Source organism: Cetorhinus maximus, chromosome 3 (assembly GCF_964194155.1).
Source record: "Cetorhinus maximus chromosome 3, sCetMax3.hap1.1, whole genome shotgun sequence".
NCBI lineage: Eukaryota > Metazoa > Chordata > Chondrichthyes > Lamniformes > Cetorhinidae > Cetorhinus > Cetorhinus maximus.
The window spans coordinates 134122393-134144490 of record NC_135881.1 but is presented as its reverse complement, the minus strand read 5'-3'; the positions used below and the strand labels follow the sequence as shown (position 1 = coordinate 134144490).

Genomic DNA, 22098 nt, shown 5'->3' with positions numbered 1-22098 from the left:
TATTTATCAAATTTTTATGACTTTCCTTAATCTCCCTGAGGCTGTTCCGTGCCTCAGGGAGATTTCTGCGCTCTTTCGCGTGCATGCACGGAGGAGCGCAGGCCCCAACACTCCCTCCTCCCCCTACCCGCACAGGGAGCACTGAGCACTTCCGGGTGCACGTCACGCTGGATTGGCCCGTCCATGTAAAATGGCGGCGCGCAGCCAATCGCTAGCGGCAATCGGCCATGCACCCGCTCCCACCCAGCCCGCATGATGGGGAGAAAAGTCTCCCCATAAACTTTTGAATAACCCTAAAGTACCTACCTTATAATTAATTTAGAGACAGTGGCAGAAGGGAAGTAAGAAACTAGTGAGCTCATTATTTCTTTTATTCTTAACTGATTGTATTTATTGAATTACTAAGGCTTAAATTAGTACAGTAAGTGGTGTTGAGAGGAGGCATTAATTTAATTCAAAACTAAGAAAATAATTAATTAGTTAATTAATATACAATAAGATTGGCAGGACAGGTGATGTGCTGTGACTGCAGGATGTGGGAGCTCCTGGATGCCAGTGTGATCCAGGGCAGACAACTCTGCAGTAAGTGTCTGTGGCTTGAGGAGCTTCAGGCTCAGAGTCATCAAGCTGAAGGCCAAGCTGTGGACATTGCAACACATCAGAGAGGGGGAACATTACTTGGGCACTTTTTCCAGGAGGTGGTCACACCCGTTAGGATCTTCTGTTTTGATCAGTGGTCAGGGACAGTAGGGTATGACTGTAGGTGAGGCAGGTAAGGGAATTGAGAAGGAGCCTTAGCTCTTGCAATTGTCTAACAGGTTCAAGGTGCTTGCAGGCTGTATGGACGAGAGTGGGGACTGCAGGGTGGTTGAGCAAACTTACCATGGTACAGGAAACCATTCAAGTAGGGAGAGTTAACATGAATGTAGCGGTAGTAAGGGACAGTATAATGAGGGGAATAGACACAGCAGAGCCTCAAAGGTAATGATCTCTGGATGATTACCTGAGCCACGAGCAAATTGGTGTAGGGTAAATATGATTAGAGAGTTAAATGCGTGGCTCAAAGATTGGTGTGGGAGAAATGAGTTTCAATTCCTGAGGCACTGGCATCAGGATTGGGGAAAGTGGGTGCTCTGCTGTTAGCACAGTCTTCACCCTAACTGTGCTGGGACCAGTGTTCTGGCGAGTCGTATAACTAGGGCAGTAAAGAGGGCTTTAAACAAAATAGAGGATTAGGGAAGATGTGATAAACTAAAGAGAGAGGAGAAAGTAAGAGAGCAGGATAGCAAGTGTGTCAGGAAGGGACAGAGCAGACAAACATAAGAGTGTGCTAGCAGTTAAGACTAGAGATTGTGAAAATGATAAGACAGCATTAAAAGCACCCTACCTGAATGCACGCAGCATTCGCAACATAGTAAATGAATTGACGGCACAAATAAAAGTGAACAGGTATTATCTAATTGCCATTATGGGAACATGGCTGCAGCCTTCAGTTCCCATGGCCGGGAACTGAAAGTTCAAGGATATTTGGTATTTAGGAAGTATAGACAAAAAGGAAAAGGAGGGGGGATTGCACTGTTGATAAAGGATGGGATCAGTATGTTAGTGAGAGAGGATCGTAGATCGGAAGATCAAGGTGTAGAATCAGTTTGGGTGGAGCTAAGAAACAGCAAGGGGTAGCAAATTTTGGAAGGAAATGTTTTTAGGCCACCATATAGTAGTGGTAATGTAGAGCATTGTATGAATCAGGAAATTAGAGATGCATGAAACAAGGGTAATACAGTAATCATGGGGGACTTCAATCTGTATATAGACTGGGTAAACCTAATTAGCACTAATGCTTTGGAGGACAAATTCCTGGAATGTATACACAATAGTTTTTTAGAACAGTACGTTGAGGAACCAACTGGAGAACGGGCTATGTTAGATCTAGTATTGTGCAATGTGAAAGGGCTAATTAATAATCTTGTTGTAAAGGAGCCTTTAGGAAAGAGCGACCATAATATGATAGAATTTTACATGACATTTGAAAGTGATGTACTTCAGTCCGAAACTAGGGTCTTTAATCTAAACAAAGGAAACTATGAAGGTATGAGGGGAAAATTGGCTGACGTAGATCGAGGAACTACATGCAAAGGTATGACAGTAGACAGGCAAAGGCTAGAATTTAAAGAATTAATACACGGATTTGCAACAAATTTACATTCCTTTAAGGCACAAAAAGCCAGCAGGAAAAGTGATCCAACCATGGCTAACAGAAGTTAAGGACTCTATTAGATCAAAGGAAGAGGCATATAAAGTTGCAAAAAAAAAGTAGTAAGCCTGATGATTGGGAACATTTAAAAGTTCAGCAAAGAAGAACCAAGATTTTTTTTTTATTAATTCATGGGATGTGGGTGTCGTTGGCTAGGCCAGCACTCATCGTCTACCCTAAGGTGACCAGGTGTGTAGATGAGGGCAGTGCATTTCACTTAGTCTACTTGGACTTCAGCAAGGCTTTTGATAAGGTGCCACATGGGAGACTGATAACGAAGGTAAGAGCCCATGGGATCCAAGGCAAATTGGATCCAGAATTGGCTGAGTGGCAGAAGCAGAGGGTGATGGTCAAGGGGTGTTTTTGTGACTGGATGCTTGTGTCCAGTGGGGTTCCACAGGGATCGCTGTTGGGTCTCCTGCTGTTTGTGGTATATATAAACAATTTAGACTTGAATGTAGGTGAGTTGATCAGTAAGTTCACGGATGACACGAAAATTGATAGGATGGTAAATAATGAGGATTACAGGAGGATATAGACGGGATGGTCAGATGGGCTGATCAGTGGCAAATGGATTTTAATCTGGATAAGTGTGAGGTGATGCACTTGGACAGGTCAAACAAGGCACAGGAATACACGATGAATGGTAGGACTCTGGGAAGTACCGAGGATCAGTACATGTACATGTCCACCGGTCCCTTAAGGTAGCGGGATAGGTAGATAAGGTGGTTAAGAAAGTATGTGAAATACTTGCCTTTATTAGCCGAGGCATAGAATATAAGAGCAGGGAGGTTATGCTGGAACTGTATAAGACGCTGGTTAGGCCACAGCTAGAGTATTGCGTGCAGTTCTGGAATCCACATTATAGGAAGGATGTGATTGCACAAGTGCTGGAGAGCTTTAGTTATGAGGAGAGATTGGATAGACTGGGGTTATTTTCCCTGGACCAGAGGAGATTGAGGGGAGACATGATTGAGGTGTACAAAATTATGAGGAGCATAGATAGGGTAGACAGGAAGGAATCTTTCCCCATGGTGGAGGGATCAATAACCAGGGGGCATAGATTTAAGGTAAGGGGCAGGAGGTTTAGAGGGGATGTGAGGAAGAATTTTTTCACCCAGAGGGTGGTGGGAATCTGGAAGTCACTGCCTGAAAGTGTGGTAGAGGGAGAAACCCTCATAATATTTAAGAAGTATTTTTGGATGTGCACTTGCGATGCCATGGCATACAAGGCTATGGGCCTAGTGCTGGAAAATGGGATTAGAATAATTAGGTACTTGTTTGACTCAATGGGCTGAAGGGCCTTTTTCTGTGCTGTAGACCTCTATGACTCAATGACTCTAATTGTCCTTGAGAAGGTGGTGGTGAGCTGCCTTCTTGAACCGCTGTAGTCCATGTGGTGTAGGTACACCCACAGTGCCTGCACATTGGAAGGTAGCAAATGTAACCCCACTATTTAAGAAAGGAGGGAGAGAAAAATCTGGGAACTACAGGCCTGTTAGCCTGACATCAGTAGTAGAAAAAATGCTTGAATCTATTCTAAAGGACATGATAACTGGGCACTTAGAAAATAATGGTGTGATTGCAGAGTCAACATGGAGTTATGAAAGGGAAATCATGTTTGACAAACCTGTTGGAGTTTTTTGAGGATGTTACTAGTAGGACAGGTAAGGGAGAATCAATGGATGTGGTGCATTTGGATTTTCAGAAGGCTTTCAATAATGTCCCACATAGGAGGTTAGTAAGCAAAATTAAAGCTCATGGGATAGGGGGGAAATATACTGGCATGGATTGAAGATTGGTTAGTGGACAGAAAACAGAGTAGGAATAAATGGATCAATTGCAGGTTGGCAGGCTGTGACTAGTGGGGTACTGCAATGATCAGTGTTTGGGCCCTAGCTATTTACAGTCTGTATTAATGATTTGGATGTGAGGACCAAATGTAATATTTCCAAGTTTGCTGATGACACAAAACTAGGTGAGAATGTGTATTGTGAGGAGGATACAAAGAGGCTTTAGAGAAATTTGGACAGACTAAGTGAGTGGGCAAGAACATGGCAGATGGAATATAATGTGGATAAGTGTGAAGTTATCCACTTTGGTAGGAAAAACAAAAATGCAGAACATTTCTTAAGTGGGGAGAGATTGGGAAGTGTTGATGTCCAAAGGGCCATGGGTTTCCTTGTTCATAAGTCGCTGAAATTTAACATGCAAATGCAACAAGCAATTAGGAAGGCAAATGCTACGTTTGCCCTTGCTGCAAGGGGATTTGAGTGCAGGAGTAAGGAAGCCTTGGTGAGACCACACCTGGAATGTTTTGGTTTCCTTAAAGTCCTTCAATGTAATTGTTCTGAAATTATGCTCATTTGAAGCACCGGAATTATCTTAAATATATGGTTCAAATCACCCCAAAACTTTTCAATATACTCAATCTAAAGGAATCGCAGGTATGTTGTGAACTTTTCATGCTGTAGTTGTATAAAATATTGATTTTATTTCTTGTAGCACAATAGTGTGTTGAAGCATATTATTACTAATCAGTGTTTCAGCTCTGAATGTGAATTTAATTATAAGTATTTTATTCAATATAGATTTTTTAATGTTGTAAATAAATAATATTTATTTGAAGAACATTAACTTTCTGAACTATTCATAGTAGCTGTGTACAATTAGATAACACTTTGCACAAGAAACACTTCACCAAGCTAAGCCAAGCTAAGCCAATCTGCAAGTTTTGTTCATTTTGGTCGAAGTACCCTATTAATGTCATGATGAGTTTTAATTACTACCAGTCGATCTCACTGGCACTGGAGTCTCATTCCTTCAGGTTTTAATTGTTGAATATTTTAAAATGTAACATTCAATTTTTTTTTTTACTTTTTCTTTCTGTTTCTTCTTTTCTCTCCCTCTTAATCCATTTCTTTCCCTCCCTTTATTTCTTTTCTGTACTGTCTGATTTGGCATTGAATTCACCCACTCTAATTTACATTTCCTTCCCAATCCTTGAACAGTTAATTTCACAAGCCTTCAGTTTAATTCCTTATGGAGATACACAATTGCTCACTTGGTTTCAGATGCCCAGATTCCCTTACTGCGCCACTATCAGCTCACACTTAACAATCGCCACACAAAAAAAATTTAAAATCATCAATGTGCAAGGGTAAGTATAACTGAGACCAGCTGCCATTCAATTCCTATAACATGTTATGGTCTCTAATTTTGGCTATTATAAAAGTGAGAAAGCAAGCATGATAATATATTAAGCTTACAGAAGAGCAAAAGGGAACATAAGAACAGGATAGGCCTTTCAGCCCTTAAGCTTGCACCACCATTTATTAAATCCTTTGAACACACCTCGATCATATTACTCCTCAATCTTTTATAAACAATTAGAAGACATTAATGACAAGCCACTGGAAAGAAATTGTAGCTTCACACTACAGGGCCAACATTTAACCCCTCCAACCACACACCCTCTGTTTTCCCACCACCAACCCCCTCCCAGCCTTAACCCAGCAAGGAATGAAGGGTAAGATGGTGAGGGGCTCTGTGCTGTGTTCCCCCTGCCATTTTATATACACTTGGTTTCAGGCACAGGAAGGCTGCCCACCCCACCACCCCAGACAAGCGGGACCTATTATAAATGACAGTATCAAAATATGCGCGCTATTTTAACCACAGTCCCAACTATTGGCCTGTGTGATCTCGAGCATACCAGCAAAATCTGCCAACGGAAAGATTCCTGGCCCAGGTAAGTTCTTTTTTTGAAAGGCTCTTAGAGGACAAATTTATTTAAAGGTTCCTTGTAGGTGAGGAACAGTAAGTGTGCCCCACAAATATGTCTTGTTCGTGGCAGATTTGCAAAACAGTGGGAACACAATTTGTCCAAAGTTTAAAGTGCTAGAATAATTTGTGCTTGTTTGTAAAATCTGGCAATTAAAATTGATTGGTCTATGCCAGCTTTTATGCTCCTCCTATCCTCCCTTATCTAACTCTATCATTATAACCCTTTTCTATTCCTTTTCCCCTCATATGTTCATTTAGATTCTTAAATGGATCTATGTTATTCATCTCAACTACTCCCCTATTTCTGCATTCTCACCACTCTCTGGGTAAAGAAATTTATTCTGAATTTCCTATTTGATTTCATGGGGACTGTCAGTATCTTATGTGATGGCTCCTAGTTTTACACTTCCCTACATGAGGAAACACACACTCTAGGCAGAATCTTAACTGCCAAGGGAGGATAGGTTTGGTTTGAGGTTGGGTTGTGTGGGGAGGGGCTGAAGGAAAATCTTTGGGAAAAACAGTTTTGCAATTATGGCAGATTTAAATGTTCAGTCATTAAATAGGTCAACCAAACCATTTTAATTTGAGATAGTGCCATAATTTAACTTGCCCATGGTTGAATCAAAATAACTTTGAACACTTTGTTTACTCAATCTTAATTGTATTTGAGCATTTTCATATTGATTTGTAACTTAATGCTGCTTTTGTTTCCTCAACAGAATGTAAATGGTATCAAATACCATGCAAAGAATGGTCATCGGACTCAGATACGTGTCCGCAAACCATTTAAGTGCCGTTGTGGGAAGAGCTACAAGACTGCACAGGGTCTGAGGCATCACACCATAAATTTCCACCCGCCAGTGTCTGCTGAGATCATCAGAAAAATGCAGCAGTAAAAGAGACAAAACATCTATGTGTGTATATATGTATGTGTATATATATATATATATATACATATATATATATAGTTATGTATATGTGCTGGTTGGACTATACCAACAATCCAAAGCATCACCAGCAGTTGCTAACTGAAGCATCCTCTGTGGTGTAGGATGAATTCAGCAACTTTTCAAACACTAGTAATTTCAGCCTTCTTAAGTGCGTGCTTAAAATTGTTTGTATCTCTTAGAATAATGTATCTTTGGACTGTAGAGTACATGCTTTTGTACACGTGTACATCTGCTCATAATACCTATAATCCATTGTTATTCCATAAGGTGCTAAAAGTAAAGTTATTTGAAAATATTTCCTCAAATTTGCATACTGCCAATGTTCACATTTCAGTATGTTTATATGTGGTGAATACATTGACTTATTTTAAAGCTGTTGTATCTTCAACTTGTACTTTTTTTTTAAGTTGTAATTTTATTGCCTGGTTTTGTAATCCAAAAGCTGGCCGACCAAAGTGGACCCGGTGAGATGTAAACTGCTTTGAGTATATGGAAGATGCAGTGGAGGTACTATTAACTTCTGCCGATAGTATGGACCAGTTGATATCTGGTTGCTGCTCATGATGTATCTCTTCCAATTTTCCTAACCAATGATTGCAGAGGGAATGAAAATCGAAAGAGACATGCGACCAGTCTGATATCACCAGTTTCACATTATGGGCAAGAGTTAAAATTATTCCCCAGTATCTGTATCTCATTCAGAATGTGCTACAGACATCAATGTAATCTTTAACTTCACATCAACAAGCATTGTAACTGTCAGCGTGGTGTAAATTTGTGGATGTTTAGTATGGTAAAGATACAGCAGTGTGGGAAATATGTTGACGTATCTGCTGCATGTAAAGCTACAAATTTACAAAGCGTTATTAAAATTATTATTAAACCAGAGGGGAAATGTGCAAGGGCTTTGCACATTACTTTTTTAATAGAATTTTATATATCTTTTTTTAATTTTCCCTCTCCAGGAAATATTTGCTTTCTTGGTAATTTGTTATGATATTAAAATTAATAATTTTCTTGTTATATACCACTTTGAATATGTTCTGTGGAACTGAACTTCTTCATCATAATCGATGGAGTTTCTAAGCACTTTGTAGTTGCCTGTTGCAAGTAGATTTAAATGTTGTGTGTTGCCAATACCTGCAACCACTGTACTTGCATGTGCCTACGGTTGCAAGGACAAAGCATGTTAAGGAGGTGGTTACGGAATTTTTTTTATGTTAAACCTCCTACTCATGGTTAATGTATTTTTGTGAATTTCTCTTGTATTAATAAGCTCATCAATGCCTTGTTACTAAAACTCACTGCATTCCATTTATAATTAAGCTTTCCACGTGCTATCACTATGCTGCATGTGAACAATGTTTGCCATTTTAACCTTACATATGGTAAAGTTTTACTTTAGAGTAAGGATAAATTTGGTCATTTCCAGTCTTGATGGCTTATTGGCAGGAGATCATAATAGTCTGCCCTTCTTGGTACTGCTCCATACGATGAAAATGGAAAAATTTTGGATAAGTCAAAACACTCATAAACTTGTCATCAATGCATGTAAATTCTTGATAAATAACTATAATTAGATTTTACAAGTATTTGCTTCTACCTTGTGGCAGTATTATGAAACATATATGGATGGGGTTACTTTGTTGTGTATAGCAAATTGTATCGTCAAGTCTTTGTAAAGTGCGCTCTAAATTATATTTTTCATATGTTCTATGGGGGGAATGTTACTTTATTGGAAGTAAGGTTGAGGTGTGAGCAACTGAAGGCACCCAGATAACTCACACAAAAAGCTGCTTTCTAAATGTAAGAAGTCACAAATAAATAATAAAAATGCCTCTGACTCAACAAATGTTTTCTGCTTTCACAGAAGTGTAATTAGAGTTTAAAGGTTATAGTTCCAGTTTACCAGAATATACTTTTAGCACCTGCACTTATAATTCTCTAATTTTGCAGTGGAAAAGTAGAAAATGCACCCTGAGTAACTACATATTTTGAGGAGACTGCTCTGCTCTGGAAGTGTACTCAAAATGTGGAAGAAAGTTTCATTATTCTTTAAGTTCCAGATCTCAGCCAAGCTATCTAGCGGCAGGCATCAAACCCAAGTGAAACACTTCCCCACAGAGAAATAGAAGTGGAAGTTGGGACACAAGTCAATCTCAACTGCTTTTGAAACAAATCCAGCAATTCATTACCGAGCTGTATTGTGAAAAGCCTTAGGAATATGTCACCTGTCCTTCCCCTTAATTGGAGAATTGCATGTCTCCTAAAAGGATCTGGAAAAGGGGAAGTGATGTTAGGATAATTTTTGAGCTTTGCTAATGATGGGGAGCTTTACCCCATGATGCACATCTTGGAGATTTCGGAATGTGCTGTGCAAAATGATTGAAAATGCACCCAAATTTCTGATATATGCTACTGGCCAACAGGACTTCCCATCAGGAGCGCAAAGTAGAAAAATTACCCCAAATATACAAGGTCTTAATGTTGGTCTTTTTTTTTATTTATGTTATAAACATTTTTATGCAGTGAATGAATGTCTCATGTTTTAACACGTGCAAAATCTCAGGAGTTCTACATAGGAGATAAATGTAAGGTGATGGCTAAATTGTAAATTTATTACAATTTTCACAATAATGGTCAATGTTATGTTAGCGGAAGTTACATGGATATTCCTTTCTGTTGAATTTTTTCAGATACATTTTTTTTTAATCAGAATAAATAATTTGCCTCTCCCATAGTGTAGAAGCTTTAAGAGCAAAATATGTGTTGAATGGTAAACTTTCTACTTTGGTTGACATTGTTTTGTAAATTGATCAATGATTATTATTAGGTGATAAGGGAACTGGACTTAAGTTTATATTATAGTAACAAATTTATATTATTAAACATAAATATTATTTAAAAACCTTGAAGATTTTTATATGTTGGAATGTAAAGACCTCTACTTAAACCAGTGGAGATAATCCTGATGGACAAATAATACTGTCAGTGCTGAAGAATGTTTAGTGCTGGGATTGTAACACATTCCACTCCAGTATCAGACACTCCTGTTTATAGCACAGCCGGATACAAAGTAAAGCTGCCTCTACTCTGTAACAGTGTGCTTCATTCCCAATCTCAAGAACACCCATATTGAAGCGGTGTAGGATTTATTTCCATTTCCCAACCACCATTAGCTCTGGCTAAGTGACAGTGCCAATTAGTACCAAATTATGGACTGTTTTATATTGTCAGCCCAAGCCCATAGAAAATTGCATTGAGACTATTACATATAGGACCCTTTCATTCATTCTATCAGCCTGTGTTGAATTTGAACCAAATCCTAGAGGTGATTTGTCTAAGCCAGTTCCCTATGAACTTCCTTAAATTCTCTAACTGAGCAAAGTCTGAGATTCTGACTTTGAATTTAGGTCTGGTTTTAATCCTCCAAACCAAAACTTGACATTTTTTCAACAGCTTTTCATGGTGTATGAGTACACTGTTGCAGAACACCTAAAGCATTGCCTCTCATTCTTTGTCATTTGAAGTTCAATTACCTTGATCTGCACAAATTTGAATTTGGAGTTCACTTCATACCCTGTTGGTGCCCTGCCATAAGCTTTAATGAACTGAAATAATAAAAGAATAGACTATATGGGCAATAGAAAAGCCAGCCCATTATGGAGATAAAGTATTAACTTAAAAATGGGACACACACTGAAATTTGTCTTGGGCAGTAATGCATGCCAAGTGATAATGAATTGCCAACCCATTTTATACTCCATCTCATTTTCATCAAAGTCAAAGGACAGGGTATAAAACAAGCTGCCAGTTTATTATTGTGGTTTTTTGTTACCGCCCAAGATAGATTTTATCCTCATAAAGTTTACATCAAACGAAATTTGGACAATCATACCATTTTTTTACTGACTGCAATGTGGGGAAAATTCAATCATTGTTAAGATATTAAATGTTTCTCATTAACAGTGCAGAATTTCAGTTAAATGCAAACAAATTTCCTTTATAAAACATGTATAGAAAAGGAAGTAGGTTAAATCATCCTGCAAACCAATATTAATCAAATCACACTTCTATCTCATTCAAATGATTTTTCTTACCTTAATAATGGATGTTGTTTTCCTAGTTTGAAACTCAAGAAGAGAGATTCACTGTGCAGCTTACATTTTAAAATCAGTTCCAGTTCTTTGTAATCAAATGTCTTGATTAGTTCCCTGATATCTCAATAAATAAACTAACATACAAATCAGAAAAATACTAGAGACCAGCCCTAGTTACATTAACCAATCTCTGATTGGATTGCTGTTAGGGATAGAATTGCTGATAGTGTCTGTTGGCTAGGGAGGTGGCACGTGATTATCGTGTAGGGTAATGCAAATAATGTATTGAATAGAGTCAGAGACTTGGAGGGTGATGTAGTGTAATGGGTTAATGTTAAATATGTAAATAGACAATCTACATCATCAGTGATGTAAGATCACATGACAACAGAGCCAACCGAGGGATGATCCTGTGTGAAGCCTCGTGCTAAACCTTGTTAATTGCACAGTCTTTGATAGTGTTAAATCCGCCCTTGACTGTAGAAAATCTGATAGTGTCCTCTAAGACTCCTTCAACAATGTGATCCCAAATTAATTCATCTTTCAGGGCCCCATGTTCGTAATTCTCAACTAGTTGATATAAATCATTCATAAAGGAATCTATGCTCTCTCCGGGTCTTTGGGTGTGCCCTTTCTATGATTGTGTTCTTTCTAAGGCTGAAACATGTATCAGAAGATTTTATAACATCTTTGTATGTAGCCATTTCTTCATTTATGCCCTCTCTGGCAAATGCATCCTCTGCACTACTACCAATAGCCTAGATAAGGGTAATACTCAAGGATTCCACTCCCTTCTGCCTCCATTGTCACACTAAAAAAAGGCTGCTTCAGTAAGGAAGACAATGTTCCTTAGGATGTGAACTTAATACATTTAATATATGTGGCACAGCATTGGCAGAACATTGAAGAGCATACAATTTGCTCGTTTATTGTAAACCACATTGCACTAATATGTCTCACTTAATTTCAGAAGACGGATAAGGTAATATCAATCTCTAAGACAATTTTTGTAACCAATCAAACTATTAAATCAATGGAACTGAAAATCAGATGGTTTCTATAATGGTCAGTTGATTGGCAATGCCAGTTTTATGTCTGAACATCAAGTTGAAAATCTACCCCAATGTCTCAGTTTGGCAATTTGATACAATTTCAACCCATAATTGATATTAGGCACATTTTATTCACACCTGGTTCAAAGCACCTTTAATTTAATTGATCTGATTCGAAGTGTCTCCCCAATGTCACTTATATACAAGCTCGCCACTGTTTCTGTGCCTTGACTTATCAATATTTCAACCATCTGTTCTGTTATGCCTTAGGGTAATGCAAAACAAAAGGTATTAGAAAAGGGCTTGTGAATGATTTTGTATAGAACACGTGTAAGGAGGTGTAATGTTTAATAGGACATAGCAATCCTTCAGTGAGTTGGACTGGTTAGAGAATCTGAATGAGTTGCTCATGGCTGAATACCTTCAATTGGTTCCTTCCATTAAAATATCCTGTGTAGGTACATAAGTTAGCCACAGGTTTTGAGTACTGGAGCTTTTAAAACAAAATATATTAACGTCAAAACTACACAGACTAATGGGTATAAATGCGATGAAATGTTACAGAGGCTGGAAGCAGGAGAGCATCATAAAACCTTGCAGAAGATGAGAATATTGAGAAAGAGTTGTGAAATATGTATATAATGAAATGTTGAGAGAAAATGTTCCAAATTGGCAACCTTTAATATTCAACAGCCATAGTGAAGAACATATCAAAACAGGTCGATGAATTATTGTAAGTGGAAAGTGAAAACAGTAATGGATTTGCATTTGGCCAGAGCAAAATGAACTGGCAAATCTACACCATTAAAAGAGATACAGACAAGGTGAAAATAGTATTGTCGTACTGCAAGTTTGACATTATTATCTGCTTTAATATGGAATTATATTGCCAATTCTGAATCAATGTTCGATTAAGCAAAATGGATGCCTGTGAATTTATACTAACACATGTACACAAAACTCCAAAACATCTGAATTAAAAGGGTTAATTTTTTAATCGAACATTAAAAAGATTTCTCTGAATTTTTAAAAAAGTTTTCTTTGCACCAGTTGCAGTAACACTACATTCAACGCTAAGCTCATGTGATGTCAGGCTATCTCGTTAAGATGGTTTTAGATGCTCATCAGAATTAAACGCAGTGTCAGATCAAAAATCTCATTCCTTATTTATCATGTAATTTGTGCCTCAACACAATGGAAAAATTGTTTCTTTAATGCAATGACTGCTATATATCTGGATCATTACTGTCTGGATTTAGATGTGGCATTTGGGCTTCTGATGGTCAAATAATATTTATGCTTGCAATATGGTGAGATACAAAAGTTGAAAGGAACACTATCACAAAAAGAATAGGAAGCTGAAAAGTAATATTTTAAACGTGGATTATAAAAAAAAATCAGGTTATGTAGTCAACAAATAATTAAATAATATTAACTTACATTTATATGGCACCTAAAATGTACTAAGGCACTTAGCATTACCAAAACATTTTCACCCTGAGCCACATAAGGTACTGTACTGAATGTTTAGCAGTGAACATCAATCCAACAGCAAAATATTCAATCTCAATAACAAAATAATGTTTTGGCAGAGACCAAAGGCAATAAAGCAAACTGATTGCTTAGAACTCAGAAGGATTGGCCAAAATAGATACAAGCTATGATGAATGTGAAGACAAGGACAAACAGAGACAAATTAAATTGGAAAGAAATTCATCATGGCCAGTTTTCAGGTAGAGGGCTGAATATAAGTTGAAAGGTGGGGGGCAACAGGCAAAGCCTTTTTGAGGCTGGGAAACTTGGAGGAATAGATTTCCCTCGAGTCCTGCTGAATTTAAAGGCATCGTGTTTCGTCTGCATTTCTAGTCCACAGGCCATTGAACAAGTAGGTATTTTAACATAGTGACCACCTGTCCCATATTTTAAGGGATTGTCCCTTACTTTGCCTGTCACATGTCCCTTATTTCTAGGACAGCCTGTGGGAGACTCAGCCTGGGAGTCTCCTCTTGTCTTTGCCTCTTTGTATTTGCAAACTGTGGCCAATGGCCACCAGGGGGAGTTATGATCAGCAATACCCACCCTTCCAACAACCCCCTGCTTTTATGGTCACCACCCCACTCCAACACTTATGGTGACCAGCAACCAAGCTCCTGCTCTTATAGTCACTAGCACTGCGCAACTCCACCTCCCCCCACCCCTCAACCACCGCTCTTATGGTCAGTGTCCTCCCCCATGGTCTAAGTGTCCCTTATTCCATTTCACAAGATTTGGTCACCCTTTTGGCATCCGGCTACAAGTAGAGCAAGGCAGGAGATCGGGGCCTCGTGGAGGAGATTGGAAGGGATGGAGGGTGTCCAATTGTAGGGGTGTGGGTGAAACAGGCAAGTAGAAAGACACTTACCCCACCCCCCGATCCAACAGTCCTCACCTCACTTCAGCCAATGGATTTCCTGAGACTAGGAAACCTGACCAGACAGGTTTAAATTTAAAATGGTGATTAATTCTAAGGCACACAGCCACATTATAACTTTTAAATGCCCAATCTGCCTCCTGCAAGTGAGTTGATTGACTGTTCCCTCCACTCCCCACCTCGTATCCTCGCTACTACTATAAATAGGCAGGTTGGGATCAGGTTTCAGATTTTTTACATGTCACTTAACTGAAAAGCCAGCAATTTCTGAACGTTAAAACTCCTCTCAGAGTCTTGGATCTGCAAAGATATTGTGTGCTCAAAGAAAGAGGCCCAAGGTCGTCCCAAAACCGAGCCTTACTAACTTATATTCACAAACTGTCAGTATCTGGCAGGTTGCATTATTTATGAAGCACGAATGTTGGGCCACCTGCCTGACAGTAAATCGTTAGATAGGGTTTTGAGTGTGTAATCGTGAGGGTGGCAATAGCCGATCATGCTGACTGTGGAACCAGGAGAATACTCCTCCTTTTCTGGCTCGATGGGAAAGTTTTAATAAATATTTCATTCTTATCTTTAATTGGTGGCCACTGCTTAGCAGAGGCAGCTTAAGAACCCTGGCCAGGGCAGGTCCAAAGCCTGTTCCATTCATCACAATCCAATTTCTATTAAGAGACCTAAAACAGGTATTTTAGGTGTTGCCTGTTTTAGGTGACTGCTAGTGATGCCTGAAAAATAACCAGATTCAATTTCATGTCAGATGCTGTTCAGGCATCATTAAAACACGAGACATTGGCCCTGCAACTAAGTCCATAAAGTTTCTAAAGGGAAGTGGTGATGAATGGAATTTTGCAGCTAAAGTGATCAAAATCCATGTGGGCAGATGGGGACATTGCTGTTGATTGGCCCAGCAAATACCATAGGATTTTTTTTTTTACTGTTTATTTGTTTCAAGTCACACATCTTATCAGTGTTGTGTCTTTATACAGTATGTTATTCTGCTGTTGCCTTATTCTTAACGAATGTTTATTATTAAAAAAATATAATCTGGATCCAGAACAAATGGTTGAATACTAGGATCATGGGCTAGAATTTAACTGCGCAGATACGGGTGCATGGCACTCTTGACGTGCCACGATGTGGAGGGGCAATCTAATGGTGGAGCCAGAAGACATCGCTTGAATGTTGAATGAATACTTCACATCCGTCTTTACCCAAGAGAATGAGGATGAAGGTATCGAACTTGGGGAAAGAGACTGCGAGGTTCTTAAGCAAATTGATATTAGGGAGTGACAAGGTATTGGAGGTGTTGACAGGCTTAAAAGTGGACAAATCTCCAGATCCAGATGATTTGTGTCCCAGACTGCTGAGGGAGGCAAGGGAGGAGATCGCAGGGGCTCTGACCCAATTTTTTAATTCCTCTCTGGCCACAGGGGAAGTGCCAGAGGACTGGAGAACAGCTAATGTGGTTCCCTGCTATTTAAGATGGGTTGTAGAGATAAGCCAGGGAACTACAGGCCAGTGAGCCTCATGTCAGTGGTAGGGAAACTATTGGAGAAAATTCTGAAGGAGAGAATCTATCTCCACTTGGAGAGGCAAGGTTTGATCAGGGATAGTCAGCATGGCTTTGTCAGAGGGAGGTCATGCCTAACAAATTTGATTGAATTTTTTGAGGAGGTGACCAGGTGTGTAGATGAGGGTAGTGCAGTTGATGTAGTTTATATGAATTTCAGCAAAGCCTTTGACAAGGTCCCACATGGGAGACTTATAAAGAAGGCAAATGCACATGGGATACAGGGTAATTTGATAAGGTGGATTCAAAATTGGCTTAGTTGTAGGAGACAGAGGATGATGACATAAGGATGCTTTAGTGACTAGAAGCCAGTGTCCAGTGGCGTACCACAGGGATCTGTGCTGGGTCCCCTATTATTTGTCATTTATATAAATGACATAGATGACTATGTGGGGGGTAGGATTAGTCAGTTTGCGGATGACACAAAGATTGGCCGGGTGGTTAACATTGAGGCTGAGTGTCTGGGGCTACAGGAAGATATAGACAGGATGGTCAAATGGGAAGATAAGTGGGGCAGATGGAAGTTAACCCTGAAAAGTGAGGTGATACACTTTGGAAGGAATAATTTGACAAAGAAGTATTCAATGAACGACATGACACTAGAAAGTTCTGAGGAACAAAGGGACCTTGGTGTGTGTGTCCATAGATCTCTGAAGGCAGACAGGCATGTTAGTGGGGTGGTGAAAAAGGTATATGGGATACTTGCGTTTATCAGTCGAGGTATAGATTACAAAAGTAGGGAGGTCATGTTGGAGTTGTATAGAACCTTGGTGAGGCCACAGCTGGAGTACTGTGTTCAGTTCTGGTCACCACATTATATGAAGAATGTGATTGCACTGGAGGGGGTGCAGAGGAGATTCACCAGGATGTTGCCTGGGATGAAACATTTAAGTTATGAAGAGAGGTTGGATAGACTTGTGTTGTTTTTGTTGGAGCAGAGAAGACTGAGGGGCGACCTGATCGAGGTGTACAAGATTATGAGGGGCATGGACAGGGTGGATAGGGAGCAGCTATTCCCTATAGTGGAAGGGTCAGTCACAAGGGGACATAAGATTAAGGTGAGGGGCAGGAGGTGTAGGGGGGATGTGAGGAAAAACTTTTTTACCCAGAGGGTGGTGACGGTCTGGAATGCACTGCCTGGGAGGGTGGTGGAGGCGGGTTGCCTCACATCCTTTAAAAAGTACCTGGATGAGCACTTGGCACATCATAACATTCAAGGCTATGGGCCAAGTGCTGTAAATAGGATTAGGTAGGTAGATCAGGTGTTTCTCACGTGTCGGTGCAGACTCAATGGGCCGAAGGGCCTCTTCTGCACTCTGTGATTCTGTGATTCTGAAGCTTGCAAGGTAGAAGGGGCCATTACCCTGCTGGACATGATGGAGGTGCAGTGCAGAAGGAAAATCTGCCTGTTAAGGGAGACAGTGACTTCCATCTGTGAAATGATTGAGCCTGAGATCACATCCCACTGTATTGGGGGCCACCCTTTGCCTGTGGCACTTAAACTGACTGTTGTCCTCAATTTTTAATGCTTCAGGGTCCTGGAGGAGATCTCTGCGGTGTGTCACAATCCGCAACGCACAACTGCATAAAGCTCGTCATAGATTCACTCTTCAGGAGGGTGACTACCTTCATACATTTCAGAATAGATGAGGATAGCCAGGCAGAGCGTGCAAGAGGATTTGCAGCTATTGCAGGCCTCCCAAAGATTCAGGGTGCCATTGATTGCACCCATGTGGTGATCAAAGCACCTGCTGGAGAGCCAGGGGTCCTCATGGATCATAAAGGCGACCACTTGCTCTAGTTGTAGGGTGTTGGATACCGTTCGGTTGATCTTAATAAAGTCTTTATAGTCTTAAGTCGATTAACTGTATGTAATTATTAACGACAAGAACTATATACATATATACAGTCAAGCCAGGAACTGTCTCCATGCTTCCTTGTGTACACAGCTCTGTCCAACACTATACTGACCCCTAGATGTGAATCATGTGTTCTCTTACATCACTGTGTGGGTGGTACAGTACTCAGTCCCAAAATAACCCTATCTGCACCAGACCCTTATATTATACACTCAACGTTCAGCTAGTCATCATCAGCAGATTCTCCAGGTTTGTGCAAGTTATCCTGGGAGTTGTCATGACTTATATTCTCTGGCGCTCCCAGGTTCCAAGGCTTGCCAGCAGCCCCTGTATGCCTGGATGGCTGGCTGGTGGGGGATAAAGGATACCCAATGAAAGAATGGCTGATAACACCTATAAGACATCCTAGAACCCCTGCTGAAGAGGTACAACAGAAGCCACGTCCCCATGTGGGCCATAATCAACAGGGCAATTGGCCTGCTCAAAATGAGGTTCCATTGCCTGGACCGGTCTGGGGGGATCTCATCAATATGCATCGGAGCGCATGTCATTCATTGTTGTGAGCTGTGCCCTGCACAATCTGGCTGTCTCTCAGGGAGATCAGATGGATGAGGTAGACTGGGATGTACAGCCACAGAGTTTGAGGACAAATGGAAAACAGACTCCGAGGATGAACCTGCACAGCCAGAGGGCCACATTGAGGAACCAGTGGGCCAGCAGCTTTTGGGAGGCTGGGAGACCAGGGAAGCTGTTATTCAAAGGAGCTTCCACAGTCTTCATTCCATATCCTTGAAAAGCTGCAGTTACATAATCGCCCAGGCCTCATGAACCCCTCCTGACACCCTCTTTGGCTTGATTCTCCTCTGGGAAAGAACAATCATGTTCAATTACTTTTTGGGATTGAGTTGCAGGCCTCCTATCTTAATGCCACTCATAGCACAAGAAGCACGTGTGATATGAAGTAACAATTTAATAAATTGATGTGGAACAACAAGACACAAGTAACACAGCTAAAGATTTCACCCGTAATTGCCTTCCTGTGTTTACTGTGATTTCTAAAAACGTTTACGAGTGCTTTGTCTAGGTGCACCCCCTTCACTGACAGCTGCATTGGAGGCAGGCTGCTGACTCAGATGCCTACTGGCCTGGATGACCTGGGTGGTCGTCCTCTGGTTGCCGGAGGCTGTGAGAGCCCTAAGGGGGTGGGAGAGTCCTGTGTTGTGGTGGAACACTCCGCAGTCGTCTCAGAATCCTGAGACAATATTGGCCCTGGCAGAGGGGCGGAGGAGCTGCTGCCATCATCAGGAGTGCCCTGAGAGGAGCCACCAGATTGTGAGAGCTGCCACTCATCTGCCAACATGAAGTACAACATAGATGGACGAGCAGCTAGCAGAGACATGGTGCTTCATCCATCTTTCACACTGACAATGTCCTGCCGAGATCACTGCCAGTTTGTGGGCTTCAGTTCTGAACACAACCCCAGGAACCCTTGATTGAGCTGCTGGAGCAGGCACTCCATAAAGTCGCCAATCACACAATGAAGGATGCCGTACATTCAGAGCAGAGGGCGATCGCAGTGCTTATGCCCCGTGTGGACTACTCCATGTGGACCAGGCACACGTACCCTCTGTACCCGGCTCCACCAGATCTCCACATACCTCCCATGGACATCCAGCATTTGCTGCCTGATGGATGACCCCAGCATTTCATTAACTGCCTGGGGCTCAGTATCTTCCTTGTCTCCAACACTCCTCCAAGGCCTGAGAACTCTTCAGTCTCTGATAGCTGCTCAGGCGAATGTTACGTGCTTTCCCCAGTATGTGCTACCATCTATACCAATGTGCTCAACCCCGCTGAGGTGCTGGTGTTTGAGGGGGTGTGAGGGGTGGAGCAAGGATGTGACGCAGCAGCATCTAAGGGTCCCGCCTTCTTTGATGTTAATGGTGAACTGTCTGGATCCTTTGATTTTTCTAGACGATGATCCATCTGATGGATGAAAAACAGCAGTGAGTACACATGAGCATTAAAGAAACGAGGTAGATGCTGCTTGGCGATGGCGCTAATCCAACACATACTGATCAAATAGCACAGAGGAACAGTGAACATAACCTTGCACCACTTGCCCCGAACCCTCAATTTCTGAACTCCCCTGACCATCGAAAGTGTCTCCCCTTCACTCTCACCTTTCTCAAAAACTCCCACCTCTTCTCGACCAGCAGATCTCGCTCCCTGCTCACATGCTAATTCTAAAATGTCCTCCTCCATTGGTGTCAGCAATATGTGGTTTGGGACTCCACCACCTGTACGACTGCATTCCAGCGCATTGTGCTTCCTCTTCTCCTGTCAAAGACAAAAGCGCATTCATGGGTCCTTTTCTATGTGGCTGAGGTTTACATGCTTCTCCCCAACATCGCTGGCCCATGTATCCAACACATCCCAGGACTTCTCTCTTCTAGACATGCCTACCATCCTAGCTAACAGTCATGCTGAGCGCAGGTCTCCTTTGCATCTGGAGCCGATTGCTTACCACCTTCCAGCCCCACCAAATGCGTGCCCACACATATACATTCATTCAGGATGCTGTAGGGCTTCCTTACCCTTGCAGAGCGGAGAATGTCATTCCCCATCTTCTAACACTACACTCAGGTCCTACATGAGCCCATATCTGCTCACTATCACCGCCACCTCTGTCCAGGCTTTCTTGGTTAGATGTAGAAGCTTCCTCTTGCCATCACCTGGCAGCAGTACCTCCCATTGATCACTGACTGCCTGCAGGAGGGCCCACAAGCAGTCATTGGAGAGACAAGGGGCTGTTTGTGAGTGGACATTTCCTTTGCCACTAGCTTGCCTTTGTCCTCTTCCACTATGCCTCAAGTCGCTTCAGAAGTTTGTCCTATCTGTGCTGCAGGATAGCAGAAATTGAGGGTCCTGCCACTGCACCAAGTCCCAAAAGTGTTCCCTTGGTCTTCCCAGCATCCATCCTGGTGTCCTTTTAAACTTCCCGTCCACAGCTAGCTTCATGGAGGAGTCTGCCCTGCTCTCGCCCACACTACACCCTGACAGTGCTCTCAGTGAGTGACTTTCATGCCGGCCGGCTGTTAATTGGCCAGCTAGGGCATGATTGCTGTCGGCTGCTGGTGTTGGGTGGGAGCAGACTTTACATCCGCTCCTGGGTCCACTGATCCAGCATGCACACCAAGCGGAAAATTCAGGGCCATGAGAAACTTGGGGGACACAACTTTCTTGTGTTTGATATTTATGTTCTGTTCATAGATGTAATTAGCTATAGTACAAAAGACCATAGGCACATCTCTCCAACACGGAGAGAGGCAGTTGGTTATGTATTGCTTGACGGGCACCACTCCACACGTGTGGGGCAAGGTGTGGAGGCAGGCCTCCCTGAATTACCACAGGGATTGAACCCCCACCGTTGGCATCATTCTGCATTACACTCTAGCCATCTAAGCTCACCAACCAATTTTACTTATTGTGTCATGATTTTGAGTGACAGTTTTCGTGTTAAAATTTACCATTGAAATTCCTCATAAACCTTTAAAATGCAAAGCTCCATAGCAACATATCAATATTTCACTATCAGTTTGTTGATGGACCAATTGAATGATTTTTTGTTTGAAAAACATTGTTCTTTTCGGTAACTGTTTTAATATCATAAAGTATACAATATAAAATATAATTAAATATATCCATTGACTTAATCTTTCAATACATTTAATAAACAGGACAGAATTCTGTTTTAAATATGCAGATTTGGTCTGATAACATCAGCAGGACTTGATCTGCGATATTAATGAGCTGCCTAAGGCAGAAGAGGCCCAGAAAGGAAGCTTAAAATACTATTTTAGGGGGTTTTCCTGTGCGGCAGGAGTTCCCCCAGGCCTCAGAGGAAAGCCTGAGGCCTCCAAAACGTGTCCTTACTTTTCAGCCTCCCCATCACTTGGCCACAGCCGTAGTCTTTGAACAGGCTCCTCCCACCGCACCACACCCTGAGATTTCCCTCCCCTCCTCACGTCTGTCCAAGCTGTCAATCTGGCCAGCTGTCAGGAAGGACACTGCTGTGTATTAATTAAATGAGGCCCTTGTGTTAAGGTTG

The 22098-nt window shown here is 41.4% G+C and overlaps 1 protein-coding gene across 1 annotated transcript in view; it reads left to right on the top strand.

The window, feature by feature from the left end:
- The window catches only part of jazf1b (JAZF zinc finger 1b), a 296764-nt gene extending 287934 nt beyond the window's left edge, over positions 1–8830 (top strand). Inside the window, exon 5 of the mRNA XM_078539020.1 lies at positions 6763–8830. Coding sequence (XP_078395146.1) covers positions 6763–6939 — 177 coding nt within the window. The 3' untranslated portion in view covers positions 6940–8830. The remainder of the gene's footprint in view (positions 1–6762) is intronic.
- Positions 8831–22098: the final 13268 nt, after the last annotated feature.